We start from the raw sequence: 25,238 nt of genomic DNA, 5'->3' as shown, positions 1-25,238 counted from the left end.
CTTTCTGGTCTCTAGCAGGGGGAATGAAATGATGCGTCCCCAGTCTTGCAAAGAAATGGTGTTTCAACGCTCACACGCCATCTTCAACAGGACAAGAAGTGTTACTGCTTAAAGCCACTTCAAGAATTCAACTACATTAGAGTTACAGGTTCGACGGAGACATCATGTTTAAATTTTAAATGATGGATAGATGGGCCCAAGAACAGAGAGGAGATTTATGATTTACTTTACGTTGTCGCGATGCAATCCACCCGATTCTTTTCAATGGGGTGAGGAGGAAAACAACCCCTAGATTTGGAAGCAAGTTTGACTGATGCAGCAATACCAGCAGGGGAAACTATATATTTCATTCTCTTGCAATAACTTAAAACAAGATGTCCTAAATGATCCTATATATGCTAGTTCATCACTCATCGAGTCATGCCTACAAAAAATTGAGCACTTAACTGGAGAGCCTGCATCAAAGAATAATGATGTTCCATATTTCAATCCCATACCTTAACTACGGTTCATGATCACTCAAAGGATGATCTGATACAGTTCCCTCAGAAGATATGTCCTCTACATCAGGCTTTTTTATTGGAGAAAAATCTGACTCGGTCTTGCTTGAATCACCACTATCAGGTTGGTCTGGTCTCTTCTCTGGAAGCATGCTCTGCACCTGAGGTGGCAACCGCTCTGTATCCTTGCGTTCTTCCGAAGCAACTTGTGAATCTGACATTCCAACTTGGCCAGGAGATTTTCGCATGGGCACTTTACTTTCATGGATGCTTGAACTTGTTGTACCAGAACCAGAGGTTAAATGTGGGCCTGGAGCAACACAGGATGCCACCAATTGAAGAACTTCAGGAGAGGGGGATAATCCCATGGTTGTTTTCTTCTGTACGTTTAAATAAGCAGATGAAGTCAATGAATTCATCTTGCTTAAACTAGGAAGAGGCAGGTTAAGGTCAGACTCATTCCATGGGCGGCCTGAAGTTTCAGGAACTAACGATGGAGGGATAGAGGTGGAAGCAACATTACAGCCATGGATGCCGTATCTAAAATCCTGGGTACTTCCCCCGGTATCTAGGGGGAACTGCCTGAACATATGTGACCTCCGCTTCTTTTTCTTCCTCAAAATCCATCTTGGATCCTTTGGTTGGGAGGGAGGTGGACCGGGAATAACAAATGGAGGAATAGTTGGCTGATTTTCTCCATATAGTACACGAACTGATTGTGCTATTGCTGATACAGTGGGTGGCAGCTCAGGTTCAGGCGGTTTAACAGGGGCAGTAACAGCTTCCCGAAGCCAATGAGGCAACTTGTTAGAGGAACTGCTTCCAACTACCTCTTTACCCTTTGAATTTATTGGATTCAGGAATTTACTTGGGTGCAAGAACAAACCTGAATTGCTTAATTCACCAATTCCCACATTATTCTGGGAATCCCGTGATATGTGTACTGATTTATCCAGAAGACTAGGCAATTTTCCGTACTTCATGGTTTCATATTCTTCCTCTCTTCGCTGTATATCAAAGCTGGTTGAGGAATTCAAACCAAGAGTAGCCAAGTTGCTTGCTCCAAAAGAACTGAGCAGAAATGGCTTTTCAGAGGAAACATGCAAAGAAGGTCCCGCTGAAGAATCTCCAACAAAATTCGCCTGCAGTTCATCTGGATTCCAAGTTGGAATTGGGCTAAAATGCTCATTCCGCAAACTAAGTTGATCCAATGGCTCAAAATGTGGCAGGCTAGAAGACAGATCACCAAAACCCAATTTCATGTCTGTCAGATGCGATTGAAACTTTGACGGTCTGCTTCCATGCAAAGCCCGTGTCATCATTCCCTCAGGAATGCTGGGAAACAAGGATGATTTGGAGGACTTTGTTGCCTTCAGTGTCTTTAGCAATGGGAAAGCAGACCCATCCAAAAACTTGAGTTGCTCCTCCTCCCACCTAACTGCTAAATCTTCTGAAGTTTTGTACTTCGAGAATTTTAACCTGGGGTCTCTAAGCATGGCATCCCAATTACCCCTTCCATATCTCCGAACACCAACCCAAAGGAAATCAAGTTCATCCTCAGACCAGACATCTACTTTTGATTTCTTACTGTACAAGCTACTGGATCCAGAGCCAGTCCTCATTATTATGTTCTCAAGTACCTTTCTGTGGTTTTCAGGAAATGATGGAAAAGAGGATGGCATCTGACCCAAACCCAGTGTGGGAGGAACCTCCTTCTCCAGCTGATTATATCTTATTGCATCTTGAGGGTGAAATTTCAAATTGGGCAACAATGGCATTGCTGGAAGGTCTCTCATAGAGTCATTTACAGCTTCAAGTCTTCTCCCCAGGGACAAGCTGGGTAGTAAGTCATGGTATGTACTAGGTATGCTCTTGGAAGGAAGTGGGAATCTGGGCAGCAATTTCTCATCAAAAGGCAAGTTTGGCAGTGACATCTTTTCCTGAAAACCAGCAAAACTGGAACTGGAACCTTCCAAACGATCAGAATCTTTCCCATGTGATATAGGTGGTGGACACTGCAATAATTATAAAATATGTGTACATAAGTAAATAGGTCAGTTTTATTTAGAGATTAACAAAGTCAACAAAGTGTGAGAGAGACAGACAAAGAATACCGGACTAAACGGGTGCCAACCATCTGATAAGTTATTTTTAAGACGTTGTTGCAAAACTTCAGCTGATGCATCTAGCAATTTTGGCTTGTCTGATGTAGTCTCCTGATGTTTTACATCCGTCTCAATTGATGTTCCAGAGCAAGGAGGTAGACTAAATGGAAATTCTGGCCCAGTCACTGGCTTGCTTTGTCGACCCTTGGATCTTGAAGAGTTTTTGTGCAACAAATCCAATTGGTTGGCGTTGGGAGCACAGAGTCCTAGAACTGGTAACAGGTTGTTGGAAAGAAGCAAGTTTGCATTGCCCATGCCCTGATTTTGGTGAGCTGGAAGTTTTGTGTCAGAGGGGTGTCCAAGAGAGTTAATAGAGAGATCCAGATGACCTCTCAACTTATGATTAGATAGGTGGCCCGACTTTATGGTTGCATCGGCATTACTCCTTGTTGCATCTGGCTGAGTGAACTCATAATCCTCTAAGTCAATCACAAAAGACTTTTTATCCCTGCCTTGTTGAGCAAACTCCACTGCCTGATTCCCATCCGTGTTGTTGGCAGGACGACAATGAGGAACCAACTCAGGTATAGGAGGCCCCTCATTAGGATGAAATACTTCAATTGAATTCCGCTGAGCAAGGCGTTCTTTTTGTCTAGCACGAAGCTTAGCACTGCTCAAAGAAAAGTAAATTGAAACGAATGATGTCAACTATTTTTCTAAATCTTATTTTCCTCATAGTTAACTGTGTCCAAGTAGCATGACATTTTCCACATGTTTCAAGAATATGAAGTCCTACGATTCTAATTTATTTTTTTATTTTTTTGATTGGTAAGATATCAGAATAATCTTAACTCGAGGTCCAATTTGACCCCATACCTATACTTTACATTACAGCAGCTAGAATGTTGTTGTTGATGATGATGAGTCCAGAGCAATGGGTTTCTTGGGTGAAGAAATTTAACTTACTATTTTGCCTTTAGAACTCTTCCAGCTGGTGTATATTCCCGCTCAGGCTCCACTTCTGGTTCCCGGTCCTCTTCACCACCACTCTGCATTTAAAGTTGAACTTGATAGTTGAAACTATGACTAACTACAATCAAAAGAAGAAAAGGAAAGGAAAGAAAAGAAGAGAATAACTATGACAACAAACGAATTGTGCTTGGTGGAAAACATGAAAGGTTACATTTTTGAGAGATCTGCTGAATCATTGAAAAGACAAGTAGCAAGTAAATCAAAAGTGCACTCCGGTTGAAAAAAATAAATATTTACGAGCCTAGGTTTTTAATAAAAACAAAAATTTTTATGTAAAATAAATCTTACTCCATGCAGCTTCAAGCTGGACGCACTAGAAATATGAGAAGGAAGCAAAAGGAAAGACAGTTGAAAGGAGTGACACCAAGAGTAAACTGGAGAGAAGCAAATAAAACTGAACTGAGCATGTGCATTGGCTTGCAATAAACAATATCAAAGACCAAAATGGTAACCAAGGTTCATCTCTCACTGCATGAGGTCAGCACTGCAATCTTCAGCGAAAACCATAGACATAAGAAGCTACTCCATTCTACCAATCTCCATAGTTTCAGACCATTTCCAATTTTTTGGGATAATAATGAATGTTTTTCCATCAAATGCTGAGGGAGAGGATGAGGGAAAGGGAAAAGGAAGCGGTTCAGTTTGTTTGGAATACTAATCCGAAGTTCTGGAAGAGATATAATAATGTAGGCATGCATAAACACTATAGAAAAAGGAAAAGAAGGGGAAAGCTAAATCAGCCTATGGCCCAATAAAAAATCACATGTGAACTAAGAGACCATTCTGGTCCAACCTTCATTGGCAACATAATAGACCAGCTTTGTATTCATTACACTTGGAAGCAAATAGAAGTACCTCACTCAATGTTTCGTTTGGGTGCGGAGCATAAGCTTCCCTGTAAGAGACAGCTTTCCTCAAGCGTTTCCCTCGACCAAGAGCAGCTTCCTCCTCAGTTTGATACTTCTCCCATCTAAAACCCAGTAAAACAAACAGGAAACTTAAATAAGCATTCCCGTGAAATACATTTCACTAAACAGAATAACTGAGTAATGGTAATTTTATCTCATGAATCATTTGAATTATGCATGTGGTTATTAGGAAAAAGGGGGAATAAGAAACAAATATTAACATGTTGGAGAGTAATTATTTCAATTGCTTTTCAATGCGGGGAAAAAAAAAAAACTGTGTCCCAGGAGAACAAAATAAGAATTGGAAAGTTATAATGTATTATTTCCCTAGTAAAGAAAGAGGAAGCCATGAAGTGAGAATGATAATAAAAAAGGAATTAAAGAAAAAGATTACTAGACACTGAGACTAAAACAAATTTTCATATAATTTTAATCATAACTCTTTGTAGATGTTAAACCATGTGAAGAAAAAAAAAACCATCACTAAAATTCATTTCTATTATAACCCCGTGGAACCTTGACTGTCAGGGTAACTTGACTTTACTCTTCTAAAACAATAACCAAAATAACAAAATAACTATGACAAAGAGAGAGATAAATGGCCAAATTACAAGACTTTAAGGATCTACTGGACACTTTTCCATGTAAAGGACTTCAGACTGGATGGGTGTGGGTGTCCATAATTTATATGTGGACTTCTACAACAGAAAGCAGTATCAAAGGTCAAACATGGTCAAATCGATTCACCGTACAAACAGTAATTCCTAGAACACAAAACTACTTCAGGTGTCGCAAAATCACCAGAAACAAAAAAATTTTGAAATCACTGCAATTCTTAATTGAAGTTGCTATATAATAACAAGGCCACTAGCAGTTCAGGATAACATCACCACACATGAACAGCTGGGATGTCTACCTATAAATATACTCTACTGGACTGAACCCTCCCTTTGACCAATTGACCAAATGAATTGTTAATAGACTGTATTATTAATATAAACCCAATCAATGCACCTCAATTTGACTGATTTAACAAGTCTTTCGATCAAATAAATCAAGCAACAGACTGACTGGTTCCAGAAAATGGTTCATAGCGGCGTGGATGGATAACTAGTTTAGTCATAAGATACAGATTATTTTTTTTTAAGAATGAGTGACAAGACAACAATAACATGAAGAGAATTGCATGTTTAAAATATTCCAGAGTCGCTAAAAAAATCATGAGTATATAGTTCAATCATGGTGAAACAATACATTTGCCAACACAGCCTGTTCACTTTTCCATGTATTATAGAATAAAATTCAGACAAAGTACAACCACAGGTAAATCTCCTTACCTTACACGCAAAAGCCTGTCCCATTCACTTTCTTCAGTGACATTTACCACATTCTCCTCTTTCCTTTCAGGATTTTGTCCACAGGTATCATCAACCACAACTGGCGATTCAGCTCCCCCTTGCTCTTCTGTTGTTTCGTCATTCCATTCCAAGGACTGCTTAGAAAAAAGCAGAGAGATTATTAATCAAAACCAGCAGTAAACATAATTTTGTTTGTGGTAGTCCTCTTTAGAATTAATCATTAAAGATGCAACATTATGGAAAAGATTAAGATAAATAAAAGAACCAGGAAAATCCACACAGCAACCAAAAAGGCAATAATAAGACAATCCAAAGAATATATTCAGAAACATTTTGAAACCAAAAGAAAGTCTCATCAAATAGCTATTTTAAGGAATAAATTTTTCAGAGGCTGAAAAAAAGAACAAGGAAAGTTCAAACAAAACCGAGCCAAACTAAGAAAAGAAATATACAGACTCCTAGGGGCCACTCTCCTCCAAATAACTTGGTCACATGTTTTCATCATACATGGGGCAAGATGCAACAAACAGTTGCAACAGAAAACAGTAAGGCCTGGGAAATATGGTTGTTAATTTCTACAAGGGAAAGCCTAACTTTACTCAAAGTAAATTTACAACCGTTTGTAGCATCAGAATATTGCCCAGAGCATCTAACTCGACAAATTCCAATTTAAATAAATAAACTGGGGTTTTGGTAGATGCACCAAGGCACCAAGAAATGATATTTCAACCAAAGATTCTGATGAAGCAAAAGTCGTATTCCAATAAAATAGTAAAAAATAAGCATGTCACCTGTAAGAGCAAAATGTGAATACTTTTGACGTAGGAACAAATGAACAGATCAAAGTAACAACCAAATCACACACTCACCTTTACTGAGCCAAGCATATCATTCTCAAAATCTCCTTCAGCAGCATCAGTTGTTGCAAACTGGAGGTTTGAGCGGTCAAGTAACTTTGATATTGCATTTTCATCCCACACAATCTTGTTGCCACAATCTGTACATTTATCCTGATACACATCCCCAAGGCCACCACCCCTCTTCCTCTGCTTTTGCTCCAGATCTGCTATTGCATCATCTTTATCTTTGTTGATATTATTCTCACTGTTATCTTTCCCATTCATGCTTGAAGAATCACTAAAAAGTTCTTCAGTTCCCCATCGTAGAATATCTTCCACTTCTTTCTGAGACCCAGACTTATTCACAAAGAGCTGATCAAGCACTAGTTTCTTTCTAGCAAGTTGCAAGATGCGCTCTTCAACACTGGCACGAACAACAAGCCTGTACACCAGAAGTCTATTGGATTGCCCAATTCGATGTGCTCGATTCATAGCTTGGATATCAGAATGTGGGTTGAAATCGGAATCATAAATAATGACAGTGTCAGCGGATGCTAAATTGATTCCAAGGCCGCATGAGCGCGTCGACAACAGGAAAACAAATCGACTTTTATCTTGGTTAAATCTTGCAATTGCTGTCTGGCGATCAGAGACTGATACAGAACCATCCACTCTCTCATATGTTTTAGGGCCGAACTCTATGTTCAAATAATCCTCAAGGATATCAAGAAGCTTGGTCATTTGTGAAAAAATTAGAACTCTATGCCCTTCCTTGTATAAGATCTTGAGCATGGAATGCAGCAGAGTCAGCTTGGCCGAAGCTTTTATTCGCATTTCATGAAGAAATTCTAATGACCCAGAATCAGGCTCAGTACCTGGTATGAGATATGGATGATTGCAAATTTTTCTCAGCTGCATCACAATGTTTAGCATCGATTGTTGTGCAACTCCTTTCCCAATGTTTCGTAACATTTGATAATTCTTCGTTAGCATTGCTCGGTAATATTCAGCTTGGATAGAAGACAACTCAACAGGAACTATTCGTTCCGTCTTGGGGGGGATATTTTGCATAGCATCCTTTTTAAGCCTTCTTAACATATGTGGTGCAACAAGTTTCTTCAGTTCTTCCACTTTTTCAGTCGTTGTGAGATCATTAAATTTCTCCTCAAAGGAAGATAAAGAGGGGAATGAAGCTGGCTGTAAGAAATTGAGCAAATTATACATCTCACCAATGTTATTCTGAAGAGGGGTACCAGTCAAAAGAACACGGTGTTGGAAAGAGAACGTATTGAGCAAATTGAACAGCTTGCTCCCTGAATTCTTAAGTCTATGGCCCTCATCAACTACAAGAACTTCCCAAGGAACTCCACGCAAATAAGTGGAATCTGCAAGAACCATTTCATAAGTAGTTAAAAGAACATTAAATTTGTAGGAAGTGGTTTTCTTATTCATCTCATTGGGATTACTAGCATGCCATTCATACTGGCGAATCATGGCCCTTGCTTTTGCACACCCATGGTACTCCACAACATTTAAGTTGGGAGCCCACAGTGCAAACTCAGAGAGCCAGTTAGGCATTGTCGAAAGTGGAACCAAGACCAAGCAGGGAAGAGAAACTTTGAGCTCAAAATACAAAGATGAAATAAAAGCACAAGCAGATACTGTTTTTCCCAGCCCCATCTCATCAGCAAGTATCACATTTTTGGATCTATGCCAACACTTCCGCAACCAATTCAATGCCTCAAGCTGGTGAGGGAACAAGGAGCCTCCTTTTAGCTCCTCTGGTTGCTCCACCAGAGTAGCAATTTCATTTTGCAGACCATCACACCTCCCTTTCCGTAGATCATCCCTTGCAGAATCTTTTTCCAACGCCCGGTGTTCAAGTTGATCAAACTGATTGATCAGACGAACTGATTTTTTGAGAATAGGATCGTCCACACTTTCCCAAGTGCATTCGTCATAAGGAAGACCAGTCCATTTTACAAAAGCTTCCCTGCTGCCCTCATAACCACGGAGAGCAATTACCCGCTGGGGCTGCTTCCACTTCTCCTCACAGATATTTATCACAGCATTTCCATACTTAGCCTTATAATTCTCTAGTTTTCTCTTTGCAAGAACTTTTAGCTGGGATTCTGAAATCCAACTGTTATGTATATGAGACCTCCCCACCCACTTAACTAGGAATTCATAAACTGTTGTCCCTTTGTTCACACATATTGGTTCTTCCATGGTAGGCTTCAGTACTTTATTTTCACCACCACAAGTTTTCATTTCCACATCTTCTTTTCTGTCTTTAATTTTAGGAGAGACATGCGTTTCACAAACTTCAGAAATTTGAACCCTAGAGCCTTTCAAACAAAAATCAGTGGTTTCTTCAATCACAGGATTTTCATGTCTTTTCGCTGTTACTTCTGTCGTTATTGCAGATTCATCTTGATCCGTACCACTTATGCCTCCAGAACCTGAATCCTTTCCATCCTTCCCTAGTAAATCCTTGTTGTTCCCTCCTTTACAGTCTTTGCTTGCAGATCTTCTGTATACACGTATTGTGTCCACTTTGATGTCATTCTTCACACTTACATCCTTCTCAGAACTTTCAATAATGTCAGGATGACCCTCGACATGATTTTCAGCAATCCCCACATCTGAATCCACATCACAAACAGCTTTTACCTCTAGGTGTCCATTTTCAAACTCTGGAATAAGCAATTCATCAGAAAGCTGGTCATTTTTGGTAATCTGAAATGTAACACATGACGAGCTTGTATTATCACCTTGAATCCGACAACCCAATACCCGATCAACCTGTAATGTGGATATAAATCATATTGTATGAATTCAAGTATTTCAAGTAGAAAGCATTCGTCTATATCTAAGAGATTAATAGAAGAAAGCCTACAAATTTTCTGGATATAGCTGATTCACCTGCTGAAGTTCGGTCATGATAATATCTTCACATTTCTGGGTTTCTTCCACATGAACCTCTGCTTTATATGACTCTTCTAATGTTTGTGCAACTTCCACGGGATTCTTCTGATGAAATAAATGAATTTACTCATAATAATCATAACACCAAACATAGGCATGCAACAGCAATAAATGACAATGATGCTGAGAATGACAAGAGGAACAGTACTGACATGTAAGAAGATGACAATGATTGTAAAGTACTGATCTTGAGTAAGGGATATATGTTTGGGCTGACTGCATCATTTATTGATTTTGCTAGTGTGAAGCCTAAATCCAAGATAGATGGAGGTTCTATGAGCACACGGTGGTGGAGAGAAATAATCTGCCCACGGTAGATGGTGCCAGTAGGAACACCGCCAACAACAAACTACTGTGCCAGCTTGCATGTAACATCAATAATGCAAAACCAGACAGATGAAGTGGTTTATTGTTACAGTGCTAACAACTAATGAAGAGTGAGAATTTAATGTAGCAATAACCAGTGACATGTGGTAAGCACATAATGACCTAAGGTACAGGCACATAGTCATACTTACCAACCGTTATTGTTACTATCTTGTATTTTATGCTTGATGAAATATCCACATAACTTTAAAGGGAAAATGAAAAATAATAGAAAAAAAAATTACCTCATCCTTGTGCAAATCTAAGTTCTTGAGTTCAACATCTTCTGCTGACAAAAATACAGAAACCTCATGATTAACAGCTTTCTGTTTCTGGTTCGATTTATGAGTCCCGGAACTTGCAGTATTGGTTTTGGATCTATGTTTTTTGGAAGTGCGTTTTCCCTTGTTGGTCCTGTGCTTCTTAAAACTGACCACACTACAGCCTTCAAGCTTTCTTTTCCTGTTCTCAGAGGTTGCACCAATTGCAAGAACAATTTTCTTTCTTGGAGATCCATTATCGCAAGACAAGACAAGCTTCTCACCAGAACATTCATTATTTGGCTCGGATTCAGTAAGTTTAGAACGAGACGAAAGTTCGTCAGCAAGGGAAATTGATTTCTTCCCTGCTGATGACTCCTTTGGAGATGCAGGAGGTTTCTTTTCATCAATGTTCACATGCAATGAAGTGCCATCTACAGAACCAAGAGCAGATGGATCACTTGGCTTGGAGCTAGAAGATACATGTAACAAGGAATCTGGGTCTTTTTCCACGGATTTGGATCCTACTTTTAGAACAGATTTCCCTTTGCAGGAGGACCTTCGCTTGGAGACAATGGAGCTTCCGAAAAGAGCAGATACTTTGTCAGCGACTGATGACTTTACTCCAGTCCTAGAATTTGTAGTGACAATTTTTGTTCTTGCACGTTTTGAAATGGAACCCAGTGGGTTAATGGACTTCAGCGGGTCACTTTTTTTAGAGCACTTTGGGCATTGCCATTTTCCCATTGGAATGCGCTTCAGAACATGAATAAAAAAGAATTAAAAATATGAGGGAACAGTCATTGATATCATCAAATATGGCAGGACGGAAAAACAGAAAGAAAATCATCAGCATGCAGCTTCAATACAACTGAAAATACCTTTAGAGGTGGATCAAGGCACTGTAGATGATACACTCGGGGACAGCTATCACAGCACAACAAGTTGCCACCAAGATCACATATTACACATTCATAGTAATACTGGAAGGCAAAGTTTATTAAAAGGTAACAAGGAGTTAGTAAATGCAAGCACATACCCAAGACACTCAACTCCAAATAGTTATAAAGATGAGTAGCTTGCTGAAACAACAAAATTAACCACGGAAATAAGTTATGAACAGAGGGAATAGCATATCAAATGAACTTTGTTGGCATGTGATTTTAACTTGCGATCTAGAATCCTAATGGTATCATCAAAAATATAGACGAGGGGGAGAGAGGGATTGTGAACACCAGCTACACGCCTCTGCCACATAAAGAGATCAAAAAACTTCCCACATTGTTCTTGTGCCACCATCCATAGACAAGTTACTCGCTAAAACAACCAGAAAGCTTGCGTCGTATTTAGGTTTGGAACACCCCATGTAGTGAAAATTTATAATTCCAGGAAAGGCTCCAGAAAAATGAGAAGAAGATCCTTAGATTATTGTTCTGCTCAAAGACATCAATTATGTTCAATTGCAAAAAAGACTAAGCTAGAAAAGGTTCTTCAAAACACTTACTAACAGTTTCCTTAATTTGATTGGAATCAATGAGATGGGGGGATTTTAACCTGAAACTTCTTCTAGTAAAACCTAGAACTAAAATTTAAAGGAAAGCATTGGTGATGTATCAAGTAAATATTTTCACATCAGGGGGGTCTTCCTGTCATGATCTCAACAGAGCATTTCATGAGGATCATTGCTTTTTACAGAACACACTCTACAGCCAAATTTTAGCCCTAATAGGGATGTACAGGATTTCTTTTACTTCCTGTGCTATTTTATGTTACCAAAGTCCCGTTTCAGTAATAAATATTTAATTTAAAGCCATGATGAAATGATATTTTCAATTCTCAAAGAAAAGGAAGAACTGACTAATTAAAATGTCCAATTGAAGCTCCATCAGGCTTTATATGGAAGAAAGTCCCATTCATAAAAAGGAATTGGTTCCAAACACATAGGACTGTCAAGCCACATGGATGTTTTTGTAAGACAAATTGGATCCAGATGATGATCATAAACAGCCATGCAACTGAGCATAGAAGAAGAAACCCAAAACATGAGACAAAGATAATATAATTAAAATGTGCTCCATAAATTATCAGAAAAGGTTTTATTATTCAAAACCGATGATAAGTAAACTGCCTGTTCAATTAAAATCAGAGCAAAAATGTGTTCATAAACCATCTATCAAGGATTTTATGCTATACTTTTGAGCTGAAGAAACATCAATCCAACAGAATGCTACATAGAACAAAAGGATAACTCACCCCATCATTTCCTTTCTTCTTGGATGTAGATAGATCAGAACTTAGTTCACTCTTTGGCCTGCGTTTAGCAGCAGAAGTATTCCTTGGAGACTCCAGGTTATCTTCTTTACTAGTAGAAACAACTCGTCCATATAGAATCTTTTTTCGTTTTCGCTTCAAGACCCAGTTTCTGCTTATCATTTTGCTACTTGTTGAGCCGTTATCCTTCATCTTTTAATCCTTTGTTTTACATTTGCCAGAAGCATCCCCACAACGCATGCCATGCATCAGATAGGAAGTAGCATCAAAGCTCCAAAAGAGCAATTTAATCCACTACAAATCCTCAGCATCCTGTTGAACATTTATAAAGGAACTCCAATAAGAAAATAGCAACATTGGATAACAACAAATTAGAATGAACCAAATGGTGACTAACTTTAATACTGCCTACTGGCTTTGACAGCATCCACATAGAGAAGTACAAGACATAATCAGTGTTCAGTACAGATAATCAGACCTTGTCAAATCCAACAGAAAAAAAAGAGTTAAAATTGCATGATATCTCAAACAAAAGCAGCACAAAGCAACAAGCACTTCACAAGGTTTTGACTTCAAATTGGCTAATCACCGCAATTATCTACGTCTATCACGTCAAAGAACTCATGTTATTATTTCCTCAGCGAAAGGTAACATCCTGCAATTTAGGAAAGGATATGATACCAGATCATCAAAAAGTTAAGTCCTACACTAAGTAATAATTGCAAGGGGGTGCATCTTCTCGCTAAACTAGCGAAATCAAGTCACGTAGATGAAAATCCAAAATTAGCATTTCACACTAAAGTTTAACCCATCAGATTAGTTTCGGTAAAGTAAAAGACTCAAATTGCAGAAATGATCCCAATGCAAGTATTACAATGACAACAACCCACCTCCGGACTCAAAGCACAACCAACCAAAACCATTGACTTGCTTAATCACCAACTACCTATTTGTTGACCTCGTAGCAGGAGATTGACAGGCATTTGCTACAATTCGCAATACCAAATTGGAATTGGCTCCAACAAATACATACAAGCTTCACAGAGACCAAAAGCCAACCACTGCACTAGAACAGCACAGCTGAAGCAAGCCACCACAATCTCTGTAGTGAAATCAATTAGCTGTTCAGACTTAAGCAATCAAAACCATGAAATGTCAAACGAAACAACAAATAGAGTGCCAAAATTGAAGAATCCAAACATAAGGAACTTGACCAAGCACATGCATTCACTCAAAACCAAAAACCCCCCATTCCATCAACTATTCGATGAAACCACATTCTTTTCAAAACCCATGTACCAAATAACTCCATATCACCAAACAATTCGGCAGCAATCAATAAAACAAACACGAACTCCAAAATCAAGCAATAAAAACATCAAAACAGCTAGGAAATTAGCTCAAACTACATAATATCGAAACCACTCGTAGAATTAACCCAACAACCAACTTCAAACAAAGAAATAAGAAGTACCCAGATAAGAAAACAAGCTCACCAATCTTTGTTGTGGATCAAAAACCAATCTTTGCTGTCTAATGTCCTCAGAAATTGACGGGTTAAGCAAGATACACACTATAGAAAGCTGGAGGGATTAGGGCTTGGAAGTTAAGGAGAGAAAGGTATGAGATGCGAGAGAGAGAGAGAGAAAGGCTAAGACACAAATAGCAAAACAACATTAAAATAATAAAAAGCCCCCACCAGCTCTCTCTTTATATATACAATCAATACATTTAGAGAGAGAAAGAGAGAAGGATACGGTTTCGCCGGGGTCATAGGACGGGGTTACACTCTGACATTTCAGCGCATGAGAGAGACAGTGAAAGCTAGCAAAAGCCCGTCAAATTGCACCTACCAAATTATATATTGCCACGTGTCTCAAGCTGGGTTCATGTTCCCAAAAATTTTCCTTCCTTTCCTTTTTCTCCTCATTTGATCTTGCGTGTCTTTCTAAATGTAACTCCAACGAGTCCCCTACTCCTCGTCCTCTCTCTCTCTCTCTCTCTCTCTGGTTGCGTTGCATTTTATAGAAAGAAAATGCAGAGAGAGAAGGAGGGAGAAGGTGAGGCTCAAATATTCATCGTTATTTTTTGCACACCGATTCGGAGGCACTAACCGCTGCTGCTGCTGCTGCCGCCACTAATTCTACCCAAACTTTCATAAAATGTCAGCATAATATACAAGCTCATGTTTTTTTATCCCCATGATGTTAGTGTTTATCGATTGTATATGTATATACCTATTTTCATTCCCCATATATATATATATATATATATATATATATATATATATATATATAATTTTCTACCATTTTGTACTAACATCCCATGTATACGAATAGTTTCTTGGATTTCTTTTACTTTTTTTATTTTTGAATCTGAATTTTTCTTTGATGCTGTTGGTATTCAGATCATTTAGCTCGAACACAATTTAGAATATTCATCATTAGGCACTTGTATATTTTCTCTCTCTCTTTATGGTGTTGTTTCTGCTTAAAATATATGCTTATTTCTACCATTATCTATCAATACATACATATATATATACACACACACACACAGTGAATGTGATATGATTTTACCACAACAGTGGAGTGCACGTGATTTCTTCTAATGGAACACGACATGACTACATTGGATGATTCACCACGTCTGTCTGCGTAACGTGGACATGTTAGTTATTTTCTTTTAATGGAACTGGATTTTAGTAATCTTGTGTGTGGATTGAAACAACTTTTTTTATTTTAAAAATTTTATTTTTTATATCATTATATCAAAACAACTCAAAATCTCAAGAAAAAGAAAATCATAAATTTTTAAAAATAAACACCGCCTTCATTTAGTGAAATCTTTATTAATAAACAACTGGCCCACACTAGTTATTAATACTATGGTAGAGCCCAGTCATGTTGAAATCTTTATTTGTTGCGAAGAACAACAGTTCACTGGATCTTCTGGGTCGTTCCGGGAGGAGACTCATTTCCCATTACCTGGAAATTGGAATACAGTTACTGCTATAATAAAAACAAAAATAAAAATAAAAATAATCCTGAAATACTAACATCAATGAAAACAAAAAATCTCTATCACCGCACTTGAGAGCCTAGCTACTGTGATCAACTGTGTGATTTGTTCCGCCCCCGTCCCGGGTTCGACCCTCTATGTGCATGCCTATCACCCCAGCGGTGCATAACCTGTTCCTGGGCTTGCAGGATGTCCAGTGGACTGTGAGGAATAGTCGTGGTGCGCGCAAACTAGCCCAAACACCCCATATAAATAATAAAAAAAAAAAACTCTATCACCAACAAGCTTTTAAGTGGGACCCTACACAACTAAGCATAACATAACATGATGGATGACAGATGATTGCTTTGTGCAAGGCATGCACTCAGTTTTTTTAAGATGTCTTTTATTTTAAAATAATATTTTTTAAAATTTTAGATTTATTTTTTATATTAATAGGATTTAAAAATATATAAAAAAATTAATTTAAATTTAAAAATATATTTAATTTTAAACAAAAAAAACACGGAACAGAAGAAGAAACTAGAGCGTAATTGACACGCGCGTGTTTTTCATTTATCTCTCCGTAAATACCGCTTTTTTAAAGATAAAAATCACCATTACACCGTTGCCCCCTAAAATATATATTATTAAAAAAAGGCCAAATAAAAATTGACAGATCTACTTCATTTACCCACACAAATGATAGAATAAAACCTTAATAATAATAATAGAAAGGATAAAAACAAGAACATTCTATATTTATACGCACAAAAATCAAGAGAGAAAGAAAGAAAAACAGAGTCTGGCTGTTTCCTAAGCTGACTTACTGTCTTTGCTTCTATTTTCTGGTACTCCCTCTTATTTCTTCACTTCTCATCGACTCTTTTTTTTGGCTAAAAGTTTAGCTTTTACTTTAAGAGTTTTGATCTTTCTTATTTGTTCAAGCTGTGATCGTGATTAGTTTATAATAATTGTGTTCACGTATTACTATTAATTCTTTTTGGGTAAGTTGAGGTGTAATCAGTGTGAGTTTTGGGTTTTTGAGTGGGATTTTTGTGTGGGTTATATTTGGTATTGATTTAGGTTTTTTAAGAGTTTAAAGTTTACTTCTTTGAGCTTGATTTCAATTTGCAAGTCGTTGATAGGGTTTGATGTTGTTTTGTCTTTGTTAATTTCCAAAGTCACCCGATTATAATTTTTCAGTCCTTATGTTGTGATCAAGTTTTTTCAAGTAGATTTAAATAATTTAGTTCTCTAATTATGGTTTTTGTCTTTCGACTTTTTTTTTTCTGGGTAAAAATTGTATATACTTGTCCATCTGGGATTTCCTTTTTTTCTTAGTATGATTGATATATATTGAGTTGTGTCTTTAAAAGACTGTACCAACACAGTTACTGTCTGCAGTTATATTTGTTTTTTTAAGGCAATTTCTCATTAGCATCACTGAATCTGTTTTCATCACTTAATTGATTCATGGGGCATTGAGTTGTGGTGTTTCAGTGGTAGCTACGATGATTCTTGAATGTAACTGATAGTTTTCTATTTGTTTGGCCACCAAGAAAGACAAGGAAAAGTAACCACATCTAAAGTTTTCAGTATCAGGTCTTCTTTGCCAAAGACATGGAAATGAAGCACCTGATAATCTTATGACCTATAAGCTCAATACAATTTTTTTAGGCAGATCCATCTCTGTCGTAAGGCATGCATGTTTGTATTCTTTCTGTGAAAATTAATCCCCTTATTTCTTTCTTTAAGTGGGTGGATCTATCTATTCCATGTTACTTTGTGCAACTCTACCATCAACGGGGGGGCTTTCCTGTAAAATTTACTGACCTTTGATAGCAAATAATCCCTTGATCATGTGTTTGTTTCTATTTGAAATGCTCTTAAGTTTTCTGTCTTGTTGCACCAAATATCTTCTTTTCCTAAAGATTGCTCATACTAGGTGTTTGCTTTCGAATTACCCATGTAATTCTCATTGCCAAGATCTTATTTCCCATTTCAGGTTTTCTCCTGCTAAGATGTCATTTTCCAAGCAAAGCTTTTGGTTGGCCATATGAGTGTTTCTGTACTGATATGGCATTATTGGCATCTTGCCTTGCTGGTGCAGTTGATTTAAATGGACAGGAATCTGGGAAAAAGCATGGTAGATCAACAGAAAAACTATGAACAAATTCAATCCAATAACATGGAAGCTAGAAATGAAGGGAAGGGGTCTGTAAACCAAAGATTTTTCCATGATCCATCAGCTAATATTAATACTAACATGCGACCTCCTGACTACAACATGTCAATGGGAGCTAGGCCTGTGCTAAATTACTCCATTCAGACTGGTGAGGAATTCGCTCTTGAATTTATGCGGGAGAGGGTGAACCCCAGGCAACAGTTCTTTCCAAGTGCTCACATTGATCCTAATAGTTCAACTAGCTATGTTGGACTGGAGGGTGTGTTGGGAATATCCCATATCGGTTCTGAAAGTGGGGCTGACATCTCTATGATTAGCTCGGTTGAAAAAGCTCGGAACCAGGAGTCTGACAGGAAGGGGTCTTCTGTTAATGAAGATCAAAGTTATTATGACCCTGTCCCATCAGTACCGCGAACCTCACCGAGAAATGACAGCAGTCGAGGAATTCATGGTTATCCATCTTCAGGAGCTTCTGATAGTTCATCAACAAAGTTGAAGTTTCTCTGCAGCTTCGGTGGTACAATTTTGCCTCGTCCGAGTGATGGAAAGCTGAGATATGTTGGGGGCGAAACGCGCATTATCCGAATAAGCAAAAATATTTCTTGGCAGGAGCTTATGCAGAAAACAGTGGCAATTTACAATCAATCTCACACTATAAAATATCAGCTTCCTGGTGAAGATCTGGATGCGTTGGTTTCTGTATCCTGTGATGAGGATCTTCAGAACATGATGGAAGAATGCAATGTATCAGAAGATGGGGGGTCAAAGAAGCCTAGGATGTTCCTTTTTTCTTGCAATGATCTAGAGGACTCCCAGTTTGGCCTAGGAAGTGGAGAGGGTGAGAATTCTGAGATTCAATATGTAGTTGCTGTAAATGGTATGGACTTGGGTTCAAGGAAGAACTCAATGAATCTGGCAAGTGCATCTGGGAACAATTTGGATGAGTTGCTCTGTCTTAATGTTGAGAGGGAAAGCAGTCGAGTTGCAGCTGAATTTACTGGCAGTAATGTCCCATCTTCAGCTGTTAATATGCTGCCATCAACAATTCAATCTTCTCAACCAGTGCCGATGATTTCATCTAGTGCCCAAGAATCTAATTCACAACCTTACCATGGCCAGAAAATGCACCGTGGAGATAATAGCCAGCGCCCAGCATCATCCATGCAACCTATTGAGAGCTTCTCCCATGTGGATAGAAAGGGCGTCAATCCATTGCCGGTCCCAATTCAATTTGGTTTTGGTTCTCATCTTCCTGACCATGCAACAGTTGGGGAAAATTTAGTGGGAGTGCCTTTCCATGTGTATCCTCCAACACAACAGGGGGTTTTGGGAGAAGAGAAACTGTATAGTGGCATTCATGTGCAAAATGCAGAAGTGTCTGTAAAGGATACAAAACTCAAAAGAGATAGCTCAGGAAAGAAAATAAATGAACCTGAGAAAGTTAAAACTATGGATAAGGAGGCAGCTAAAAAGGAATTGAAAATGAAGCGGGATGATTCATTCCAGAAGCTTAATGAAACTTTTAAAATTCGGGCAGTGGAAAATGATACTGTTTCCTTGCATCCACATGATAGTTCTGCTCCAAATTACACTTCTAGAGAAGAAGTATCGGTTGCCAATTCAATGCAAGAAGTAGGATCACCACTGCAGCTCATGAAAACTAATAAAGGGCCCCAAGAAGCTGTACTCGGTTCGATGCCCACTGATGCTGTGACTGAAGGGATAAAAAATAACAGGGATGACCATTTCCATTCATCTGGTGATCCATTTGCCCCAGGATATGGGGGTTCTGAGGCTGATCCAACAGATTTTAGCTATCCTGAACCATCTGTGGTTTCTCATCGGGTTTTTCATTCTGAGCGAATTCCCAGGGAGCAGGCAGAATTAAATCGCTTGTCAAAATCTGAAGATTCTTTTGATCCTCAGATTCTAATAACTCAAGCACGTTCTGGTTCTCAACCAGTTATAGAATCGATTGATAAGTTGCATGAAGGAAATGTGGCTTCCCAGACTGACCAGCCCCGCACATCTGCAAGATCACGTTATGCAAATCCCCAGACTGTTGAAGATGGACTCGCTCAGTTTGAAAAGTATAAAGAATATGCTGATAACATCAGTAAAGTAAATCCCAATATTGCTCAAGGTCTAGGGTCAAACGTGCAGAAATCTGAATTGAGACGTGTTGTTTTTAATCCAGTGGATGATTATGAAGGTTCCCAGGTTAAAGGTAACTACACTGATCGCTCTATCAATGATAACAAAGCAGCTGGGTTGACACATTCCACAGCAAGTCAGGGAACTTCTAGTAAGCACCCGGAAGATCCTGCTTTGGGGCCTCAAGAGTTTGAAAGAACTGATATTGGTGCTGACAATAACAATGGGAACAACACTAAGGTGAGTGTGCAGCCTCTGGCATGGACAGAGAGCCCAGTTAGAGCTGTTTCTCAAGGGGAGCCCAGCTTTGGTGTTGGCACTCCTGAGCAGAAAGACATACGAATCGATATAAATGACCGGTTTCCTCCTGATTTCCTGTCTGATATTTTCTCCAAAGCAAAAATCCATGAGACTGGTTTGGGGCCTCAAGAGTTTGAAAGAACTGATTTTGGTGCTGACAATAACAATGGGAACAACACCAAGGTGTGTGTGCAGCCTCTGGCATGGACAGGAAGCCCAGTTAGAGCTGTTTCTCAAGGGGAGCCCAGCATTGGTGTTGGCGCTCCTGAGCAGAAAGACATATGTATTGATATAAATGACCGGTTTCCTCCTGATTTCCTGTCTGATATTTTCTCAAAAGCGAAAACCCATGAGACTGGGGTCAGTCCAGTGAATGTTGATGGAGTGGGCTTGAGCTTGAACATGGAGAATCATGACCCAAAACGCCGGTCTTACTTTCAGAATTTGGCTCAAGATCAGTCTGCCAGGAAAGTTTTTTCCCTTATAGACCAAGACCATCTGAGTTATTCATCCTCGCTTACAAATGTTGAAGGAGGGGCTCCCATAGATTATAGTTATCCACCCTTAAAGTCTGATGGAGTTGGCTTGCCTCACATTGAGGAAGATGTTCGGCAAGAGACATCTGGTGTTGTTGGACCAAACACCATGGATTCCCATGCAGATTATGGTCATTTTGAGCTGAAAGGCACTGAGAGTGCGTGGTTGGATGGGATGAATGCTAGAATACCTGAATCAGAGTATGAGGTACATTGATGGGTTTTTCTATTTCATCTGTTTGATAATCCCTGTGTCTTAACCCTCTTGCTATTGTTTCACTACACCTGATTTTCTTATTACCGTCAGGGTGGCAAGTTGGACATTCGAAACATTGGCACACATCTTGTCGATCTTTCTCTAGGAGAGTTTGATATTAGCACCTTGCAGGTGATTTCTTTCAGTGTGATGTTGTTGTTGTTTAACTATGGCTGTGTGTGACGGAAGCTGAAAATTTTGTTTGTTGCAGACTCAAATTGCATTGTATAAGATTATCGTTTGGAAATTCTCGTATGTGAAAATATCATTAGTTTAGACAAGTTATTGTTCTAATAGAACAGGATAGTATTGATAAAGCATTGAAGGACTGAAAAATGCACAACTTGTATCTAGAATCTGCTCTGATGTCTTTTGCAGAAACCATAAGAAATGAAAAGGAGAAAAGGAGTATTATAGTCAGTGAGAAATGGACTGTTTCAGACCATCTATTCCCCTCCAGGAGGGCAAGATCCATGGCCAATAATTCAACCCACTGGAGGGGTGGTTTTTGCAGTGGCAAATGTGAAGTAAAACAGGTTGTGTTTCCTTGACACTGCTTCGTTCACTGCAGTGGATATAAGTAACATGATGTTGACAACATTAACACTGATAATGTTTGGCTAGAGAATGCTGGTGTTAGGGAAACACATCATTCTTTAGTCAAACATCACTGTTTTGTTCCACAGTGCTGTGCATGTAAAACTCATTTCAGGAAGTCCAACTCTGTTTAAAATGTGGAAACAAAATATATGAAACAATATGATGTCGCATGATCATGGGGAATGGCCTGGCATGTCAAGACATTCTTGTTGAATGACCTGGTGGATTTCATTTCTTGCTATTTGTTTCACTTTTTGGCACCTGAAGTACATATTGGGACATCTAGTAACATGCTATTAGTCATACATTATATGGGCTATTAGTCATGCATTATATGGGACATTTTCTAAGACTCGCTACTTTCATTAGTGTTGGATATGTTCAGTCAATGTCATTGAGGATTTCTTTTATTTGTGTAAATTTTCTCTCTCGTCACAGATCATAAAAAATGAGGACCTGGAAGAGCTGAGAGAATTGGGGTCTGGCACATTTGGTACTGTTTATCATGGAAAATGGAGGGGTACAGATGTTGCCATTAAGCGAATAAAAAAGAGCTGCTTCACCGGCCGCACATCAGAACAAGAAAGATTGGTGAGCTTATGTTCATTCTAGTGATTCTTTTAATGAACAATTTAGCTTGAAAATAATTGACATGTATGTGTGATAGCATCTAGTATACCAGGAATATCAATGAGCCTGGAAATTTCTCAAGGTACCCTTTTTAAGCTTCTAGAACTATTTCTTAGGTCAAGATCCCTTTTACGAACTGGAATTGAAGAATTAGTAAATTTGTTCCGCCCAAAATGATTATGAACTTATAATTTATACTCTAATAACCGAGTCTATTCCATGGTTATAAGATCTTTTCATACCAGAATAGGCTTGTATATGTTCTCATTATGAGAAAAGGTCATCAGAGCATCTCTGAATAAAGTCTGTTACATTATATATGGATCCTTTCATTGTTACATTTCCTTTAGGATTAGGAGATTTAAAACATTGGTGAGCTTACTATTATTCTAGTGATCTTTTTAAATGAACAATGAAACATGTAAATAGTTGACTTGTAAATAAGAAAAATTTTAGGCAGTTGTTAAACCTTATTTTGCATCCCAGGTCAAATTTGGGCTAGAAGGCTGGAATGTGGTACATTTCAGATACTTTGAATGCCTTAACTTCTGGATTGTCTAGGTGCTGTTCTAGGGTTTCAGTAACCTTTAGTTATATGAAAGTAACCAAAAAAATTTTTGGCACTACCTGTTGGAGGATATGTATTTGTTTTTCTTCATTCTGCATCTGTAACCAGTATTTTTATTTTTCAGACCACGGAGTTCTGGCGTGAAGCTGAAATTCTTTCAAAGCTTCACCACCCCAATGTTGTTGCATTTTATGGAGTGGTGCAGGATGGACCAGGAGGAACACTAGCCACTGTGACAGAGTTCATGGTGAATGGCTCTCTTAGACATGTTTTACTTAGCAAGGACAGGTAAGATTTCTGTGTTGAAGGTCATTGTACTTGCACTACACAATTCACGCTGTTAACTTTATTCTTGTTTAACTTAATCTTCATAAATGTATAGGCATCTTGATCATCGTAAGCGTCTGATTATTGCGATGGATGCAGCTTTTGGAATGGAATATTTGCATTCAAAGAACATTGTGCATTTTGATTTGAAATGTGACAACTTGCTTGTCAACCTGAAGGATCCTTTACGACCTATTTGCAAGGTAACTGTGGTACTGTTGCTGTGTGGGTGGATTCCATATATATGATAAATGTTACTTACTGCCAGTCTGATTTCTAAATTCTTATTTACTTAGCTGCTAGTTGGTCAAGCAAAACTAATGTTTAAGACATAACATAAATGCTTCTGTTTTTGCAGGTAGGTGATTTTGGTTTGTCAAAGATCAAAAGGAATACCTTGGTTACTGGTGGTGTAAGGGGAACTCTTCCATGGATGGCTCCAGAACTCCTGAATGGTAGCAGCAGTAAGGTTTCTGAAAAGGCAAGTAACGAATTTCTTGTATGTTGTGAAAAATGCATGTTTACATCTCCATCAGATTTTGTCTGCCTTGATTTTTTTTTTTCTTCTAACAATGCAAGTTATCTAGATGCTTATAGAATTACATGAAAGTTGGTAAATTGACTTTTGGCATATTGTTTCTTTTGGTCAAATAAGAACAGTGATTATGCAATTAATGCTCATAACCTCTTTGTTTATTGGCAGGTTGATGTGTTCTCTTTCGCCATTGTCTTATGGGAGATTCTCACTGGTGAAGAGCCTTATGCCAATATGCATTATGGTGCAATCATAGGTATGCATGAAACGTTTCAGTTACATAAGTGATACACTTTTGAATCACCATAGCAGACAGCGTGCTGATATATTCCACGGGCACTGATGCCTGGGCCTTCTATGTTCGTTACCTAATTTTTGCTGTTATTTTAGATTTTCTTAAGAGTTTAGGCGTATTGATTTCAGTGTTATAACCTCAAATATTCTATAAATTGGTGTTTGCTAATAAATAATTGTCACAACTTTTTATTGATACTGGAGTTGCTTCGTAGTTAACAAGTCTCTTCTTCGTTGTTTCTCTGTGTCCCTCTCCCCTGCAGGAGGCATAGTTAATAACACCTTGAGACCGCCTGTACCAAGCTTTTGTGACCCGGAATGGAGATTGCTAATGGAGCAGTGTTGGGCACCTGATCCCATGGCCCGTCCATCATTCACAGAGATCGCCAGGCGCTTACGCGCCATGTCAGCCGCATGTCAAACTAAACAGATACCCAAGTAGCGATGCTTGCCAATTCCTTTGCTGTGTTTTTTAGCCCATTGTCATGAAATACAATCTCAAAGAGTTTATTTCGTAAAGGTTGTGTATATCTACAAGAGGAGGGAGAAGGGGCTCCCAATGTATGATTTTTGTGTTGTGCAGAAACTGGAAGAAGTGAACTTTATGTAAAGCTATTATTTTTGTCTATAGCATATACGAACTTCATATCAGAACTCTATAATAGTGTCTATACGCCCTTCATTCGGTTTGTACGGGAGGTGGAGCATTCTTATGGATCACTGTTGATTTTTTTTCCTCTTTTTTCCTGTTGCTTGCTGGTATGGCCTGCATTAACAACTCATGGGGATTGATGAACCTAAAATTAATAGCCTTGAGTTCCCGGGCCTGATTTTAGGCAAAAAAACTAAAAAAGAACCCTTGTCCATCCATACATGCTATGTATGGTCCGAGACTCTACGCTCAATATATCTAGAAAACACCATTTGCCCGATCCTCGGAAAAATGGTAAATGAAACCTTCCTCAGGGAAGTTCATTTAGCTTAACTAGCATCGCCCCCTTTCATGTTCGAGCCTAGAAAACCATATTGTGTATAACTCCCAGCTCAGTGCATGATTGCCACTTGGCACTAGATGCCTGTGTACCTCATCAGGGGGGGAACTTTAAGATGGTATCAGGACATGCTTTGTCCAGGCCTCATTCCTTAGTCACACATTTTCACACATCATGGAGTAACCTACCAAGATTAGGGTAATCATCTTGCATGATTATACTGTAAATTTT

The 25,238-nt window shown here is 38.6% G+C and overlaps 2 protein-coding genes across 8 annotated transcripts; one reads left to right on the top strand and one right to left on the bottom strand.

The window, feature by feature from the left end:
• Positions 1-327: 327 nt before the first annotated feature.
• Positions 328-14,763, bottom strand: LOC133701583 (protein CHROMATIN REMODELING 4-like). Of its 7 annotated transcripts, none has more exons than XM_062125539.1 (13): positions 14,385-14,763; positions 14,124-14,210; positions 13,518-13,729; positions 12,610-12,939; positions 11,238-11,339; positions 10,342-11,112; positions 9,668-9,775; positions 6,773-9,547; positions 5,883-6,037; positions 4,493-4,607; positions 3,572-3,654; positions 2,615-3,275; positions 328-2,515 (listed from the first exon to the last, which is right to left on the bottom strand). In XM_062125539.1, the coding sequence occupies exons 4-13, from the start codon at positions 12,817-12,819 to the stop codon at positions 503-505; spliced, it is 6,993 nt and encodes a 2,330-aa protein (XP_061981523.1). In that variant the 5' UTR covers positions 12,820-12,939; positions 13,518-13,729; positions 14,124-14,210; positions 14,385-14,763; the 3' UTR covers positions 328-502. The 7 variants fall into 7 exon arrangements, with proteins under 7 accessions (XP_061981523.1, XP_061981522.1, XP_061981527.1 ...); XM_062125538.1 differs by lacking the exon at positions 14,385-14,763 and adding an exon at positions 13,025-13,105 and having other exon boundaries at positions 14,124-14,373; XM_062125543.1 differs by lacking the exon at positions 14,385-14,763 and having other exon boundaries at positions 6,773-9,438; positions 9,517-9,547; positions 14,124-14,373.
• Positions 14,764-16,320: 1,557 nt separating this feature from the next.
• On the top strand, positions 16,321-24,669 carry LOC133701536 (uncharacterized). The gene is made up of 9 exons (XM_062125472.1): positions 16,321-16,478; positions 17,636-21,013; positions 21,113-21,193; positions 22,100-22,252; positions 22,984-23,147; positions 23,242-23,389; positions 23,545-23,667; positions 23,890-23,977; positions 24,279-24,669. Exons 2-9 carry the CDS (start codon positions 17,750-17,752, stop codon positions 24,455-24,457), a joined length of 4,200 nt encoding a protein of 1,399 aa, XP_061981456.1. The 5' UTR covers positions 16,321-16,478; positions 17,636-17,749; the 3' UTR covers positions 24,458-24,669.
• Positions 24,670-25,238: the final 569 nt, after the last annotated feature.

The sequence above is a fragment of the Populus nigra genome, chromosome 8 (genome assembly GCF_951802175.1).
Source record: "Populus nigra chromosome 8, ddPopNigr1.1, whole genome shotgun sequence".
Classification (NCBI taxonomy): Eukaryota; Viridiplantae; Streptophyta; class Magnoliopsida; order Malpighiales; family Salicaceae; genus Populus; species Populus nigra.
The sequence above is the reverse complement of the archived record's forward strand: the minus strand, read 5'-3'. Positions and strand labels throughout refer to the sequence as shown.

Excerpts from the sequence above, each read along its gene's own strand:
- LOC133701583 (XM_062125539.1), bottom strand. The coding sequence starts at position 12,819 with ATGAAGGATAACGGCTCAACAAGTAGCAAAATGATAAGCAGAAACTGG. Across the intron at positions 9,776-10,341 it reads TAGATTTGCACAAGGATGAG|AAGAATCCCGTGGAAGTTGC; the intron begins GTAATTTTTTTT and ends TTATTTCATCAG. Across the intron at positions 2,516-2,614 it reads GTTGGCACCCGTTTAGTCCG|TGTCCACCACCTATATCACA; the intron begins GTATTCTTTGTC and ends TAATTATTGCAG.
- LOC133701536 (XM_062125472.1), top strand. The coding sequence starts at position 17,750 with ATGGACAGGAATCTGGGAAAAAGCATGGTAGATCAACAGAAAAACTAT. Across the intron at positions 23,148-23,241 it reads GTTTTACTTAGCAAGGACAG|GCATCTTGATCATCGTAAGC; the intron begins GTAAGATTTCTG and ends ATAAATGTATAG. Across the intron at positions 23,390-23,544 it reads CTTTACGACCTATTTGCAAG|GTAGGTGATTTTGGTTTGTC; the intron begins GTAACTGTGGTA and ends CTGTTTTTGCAG.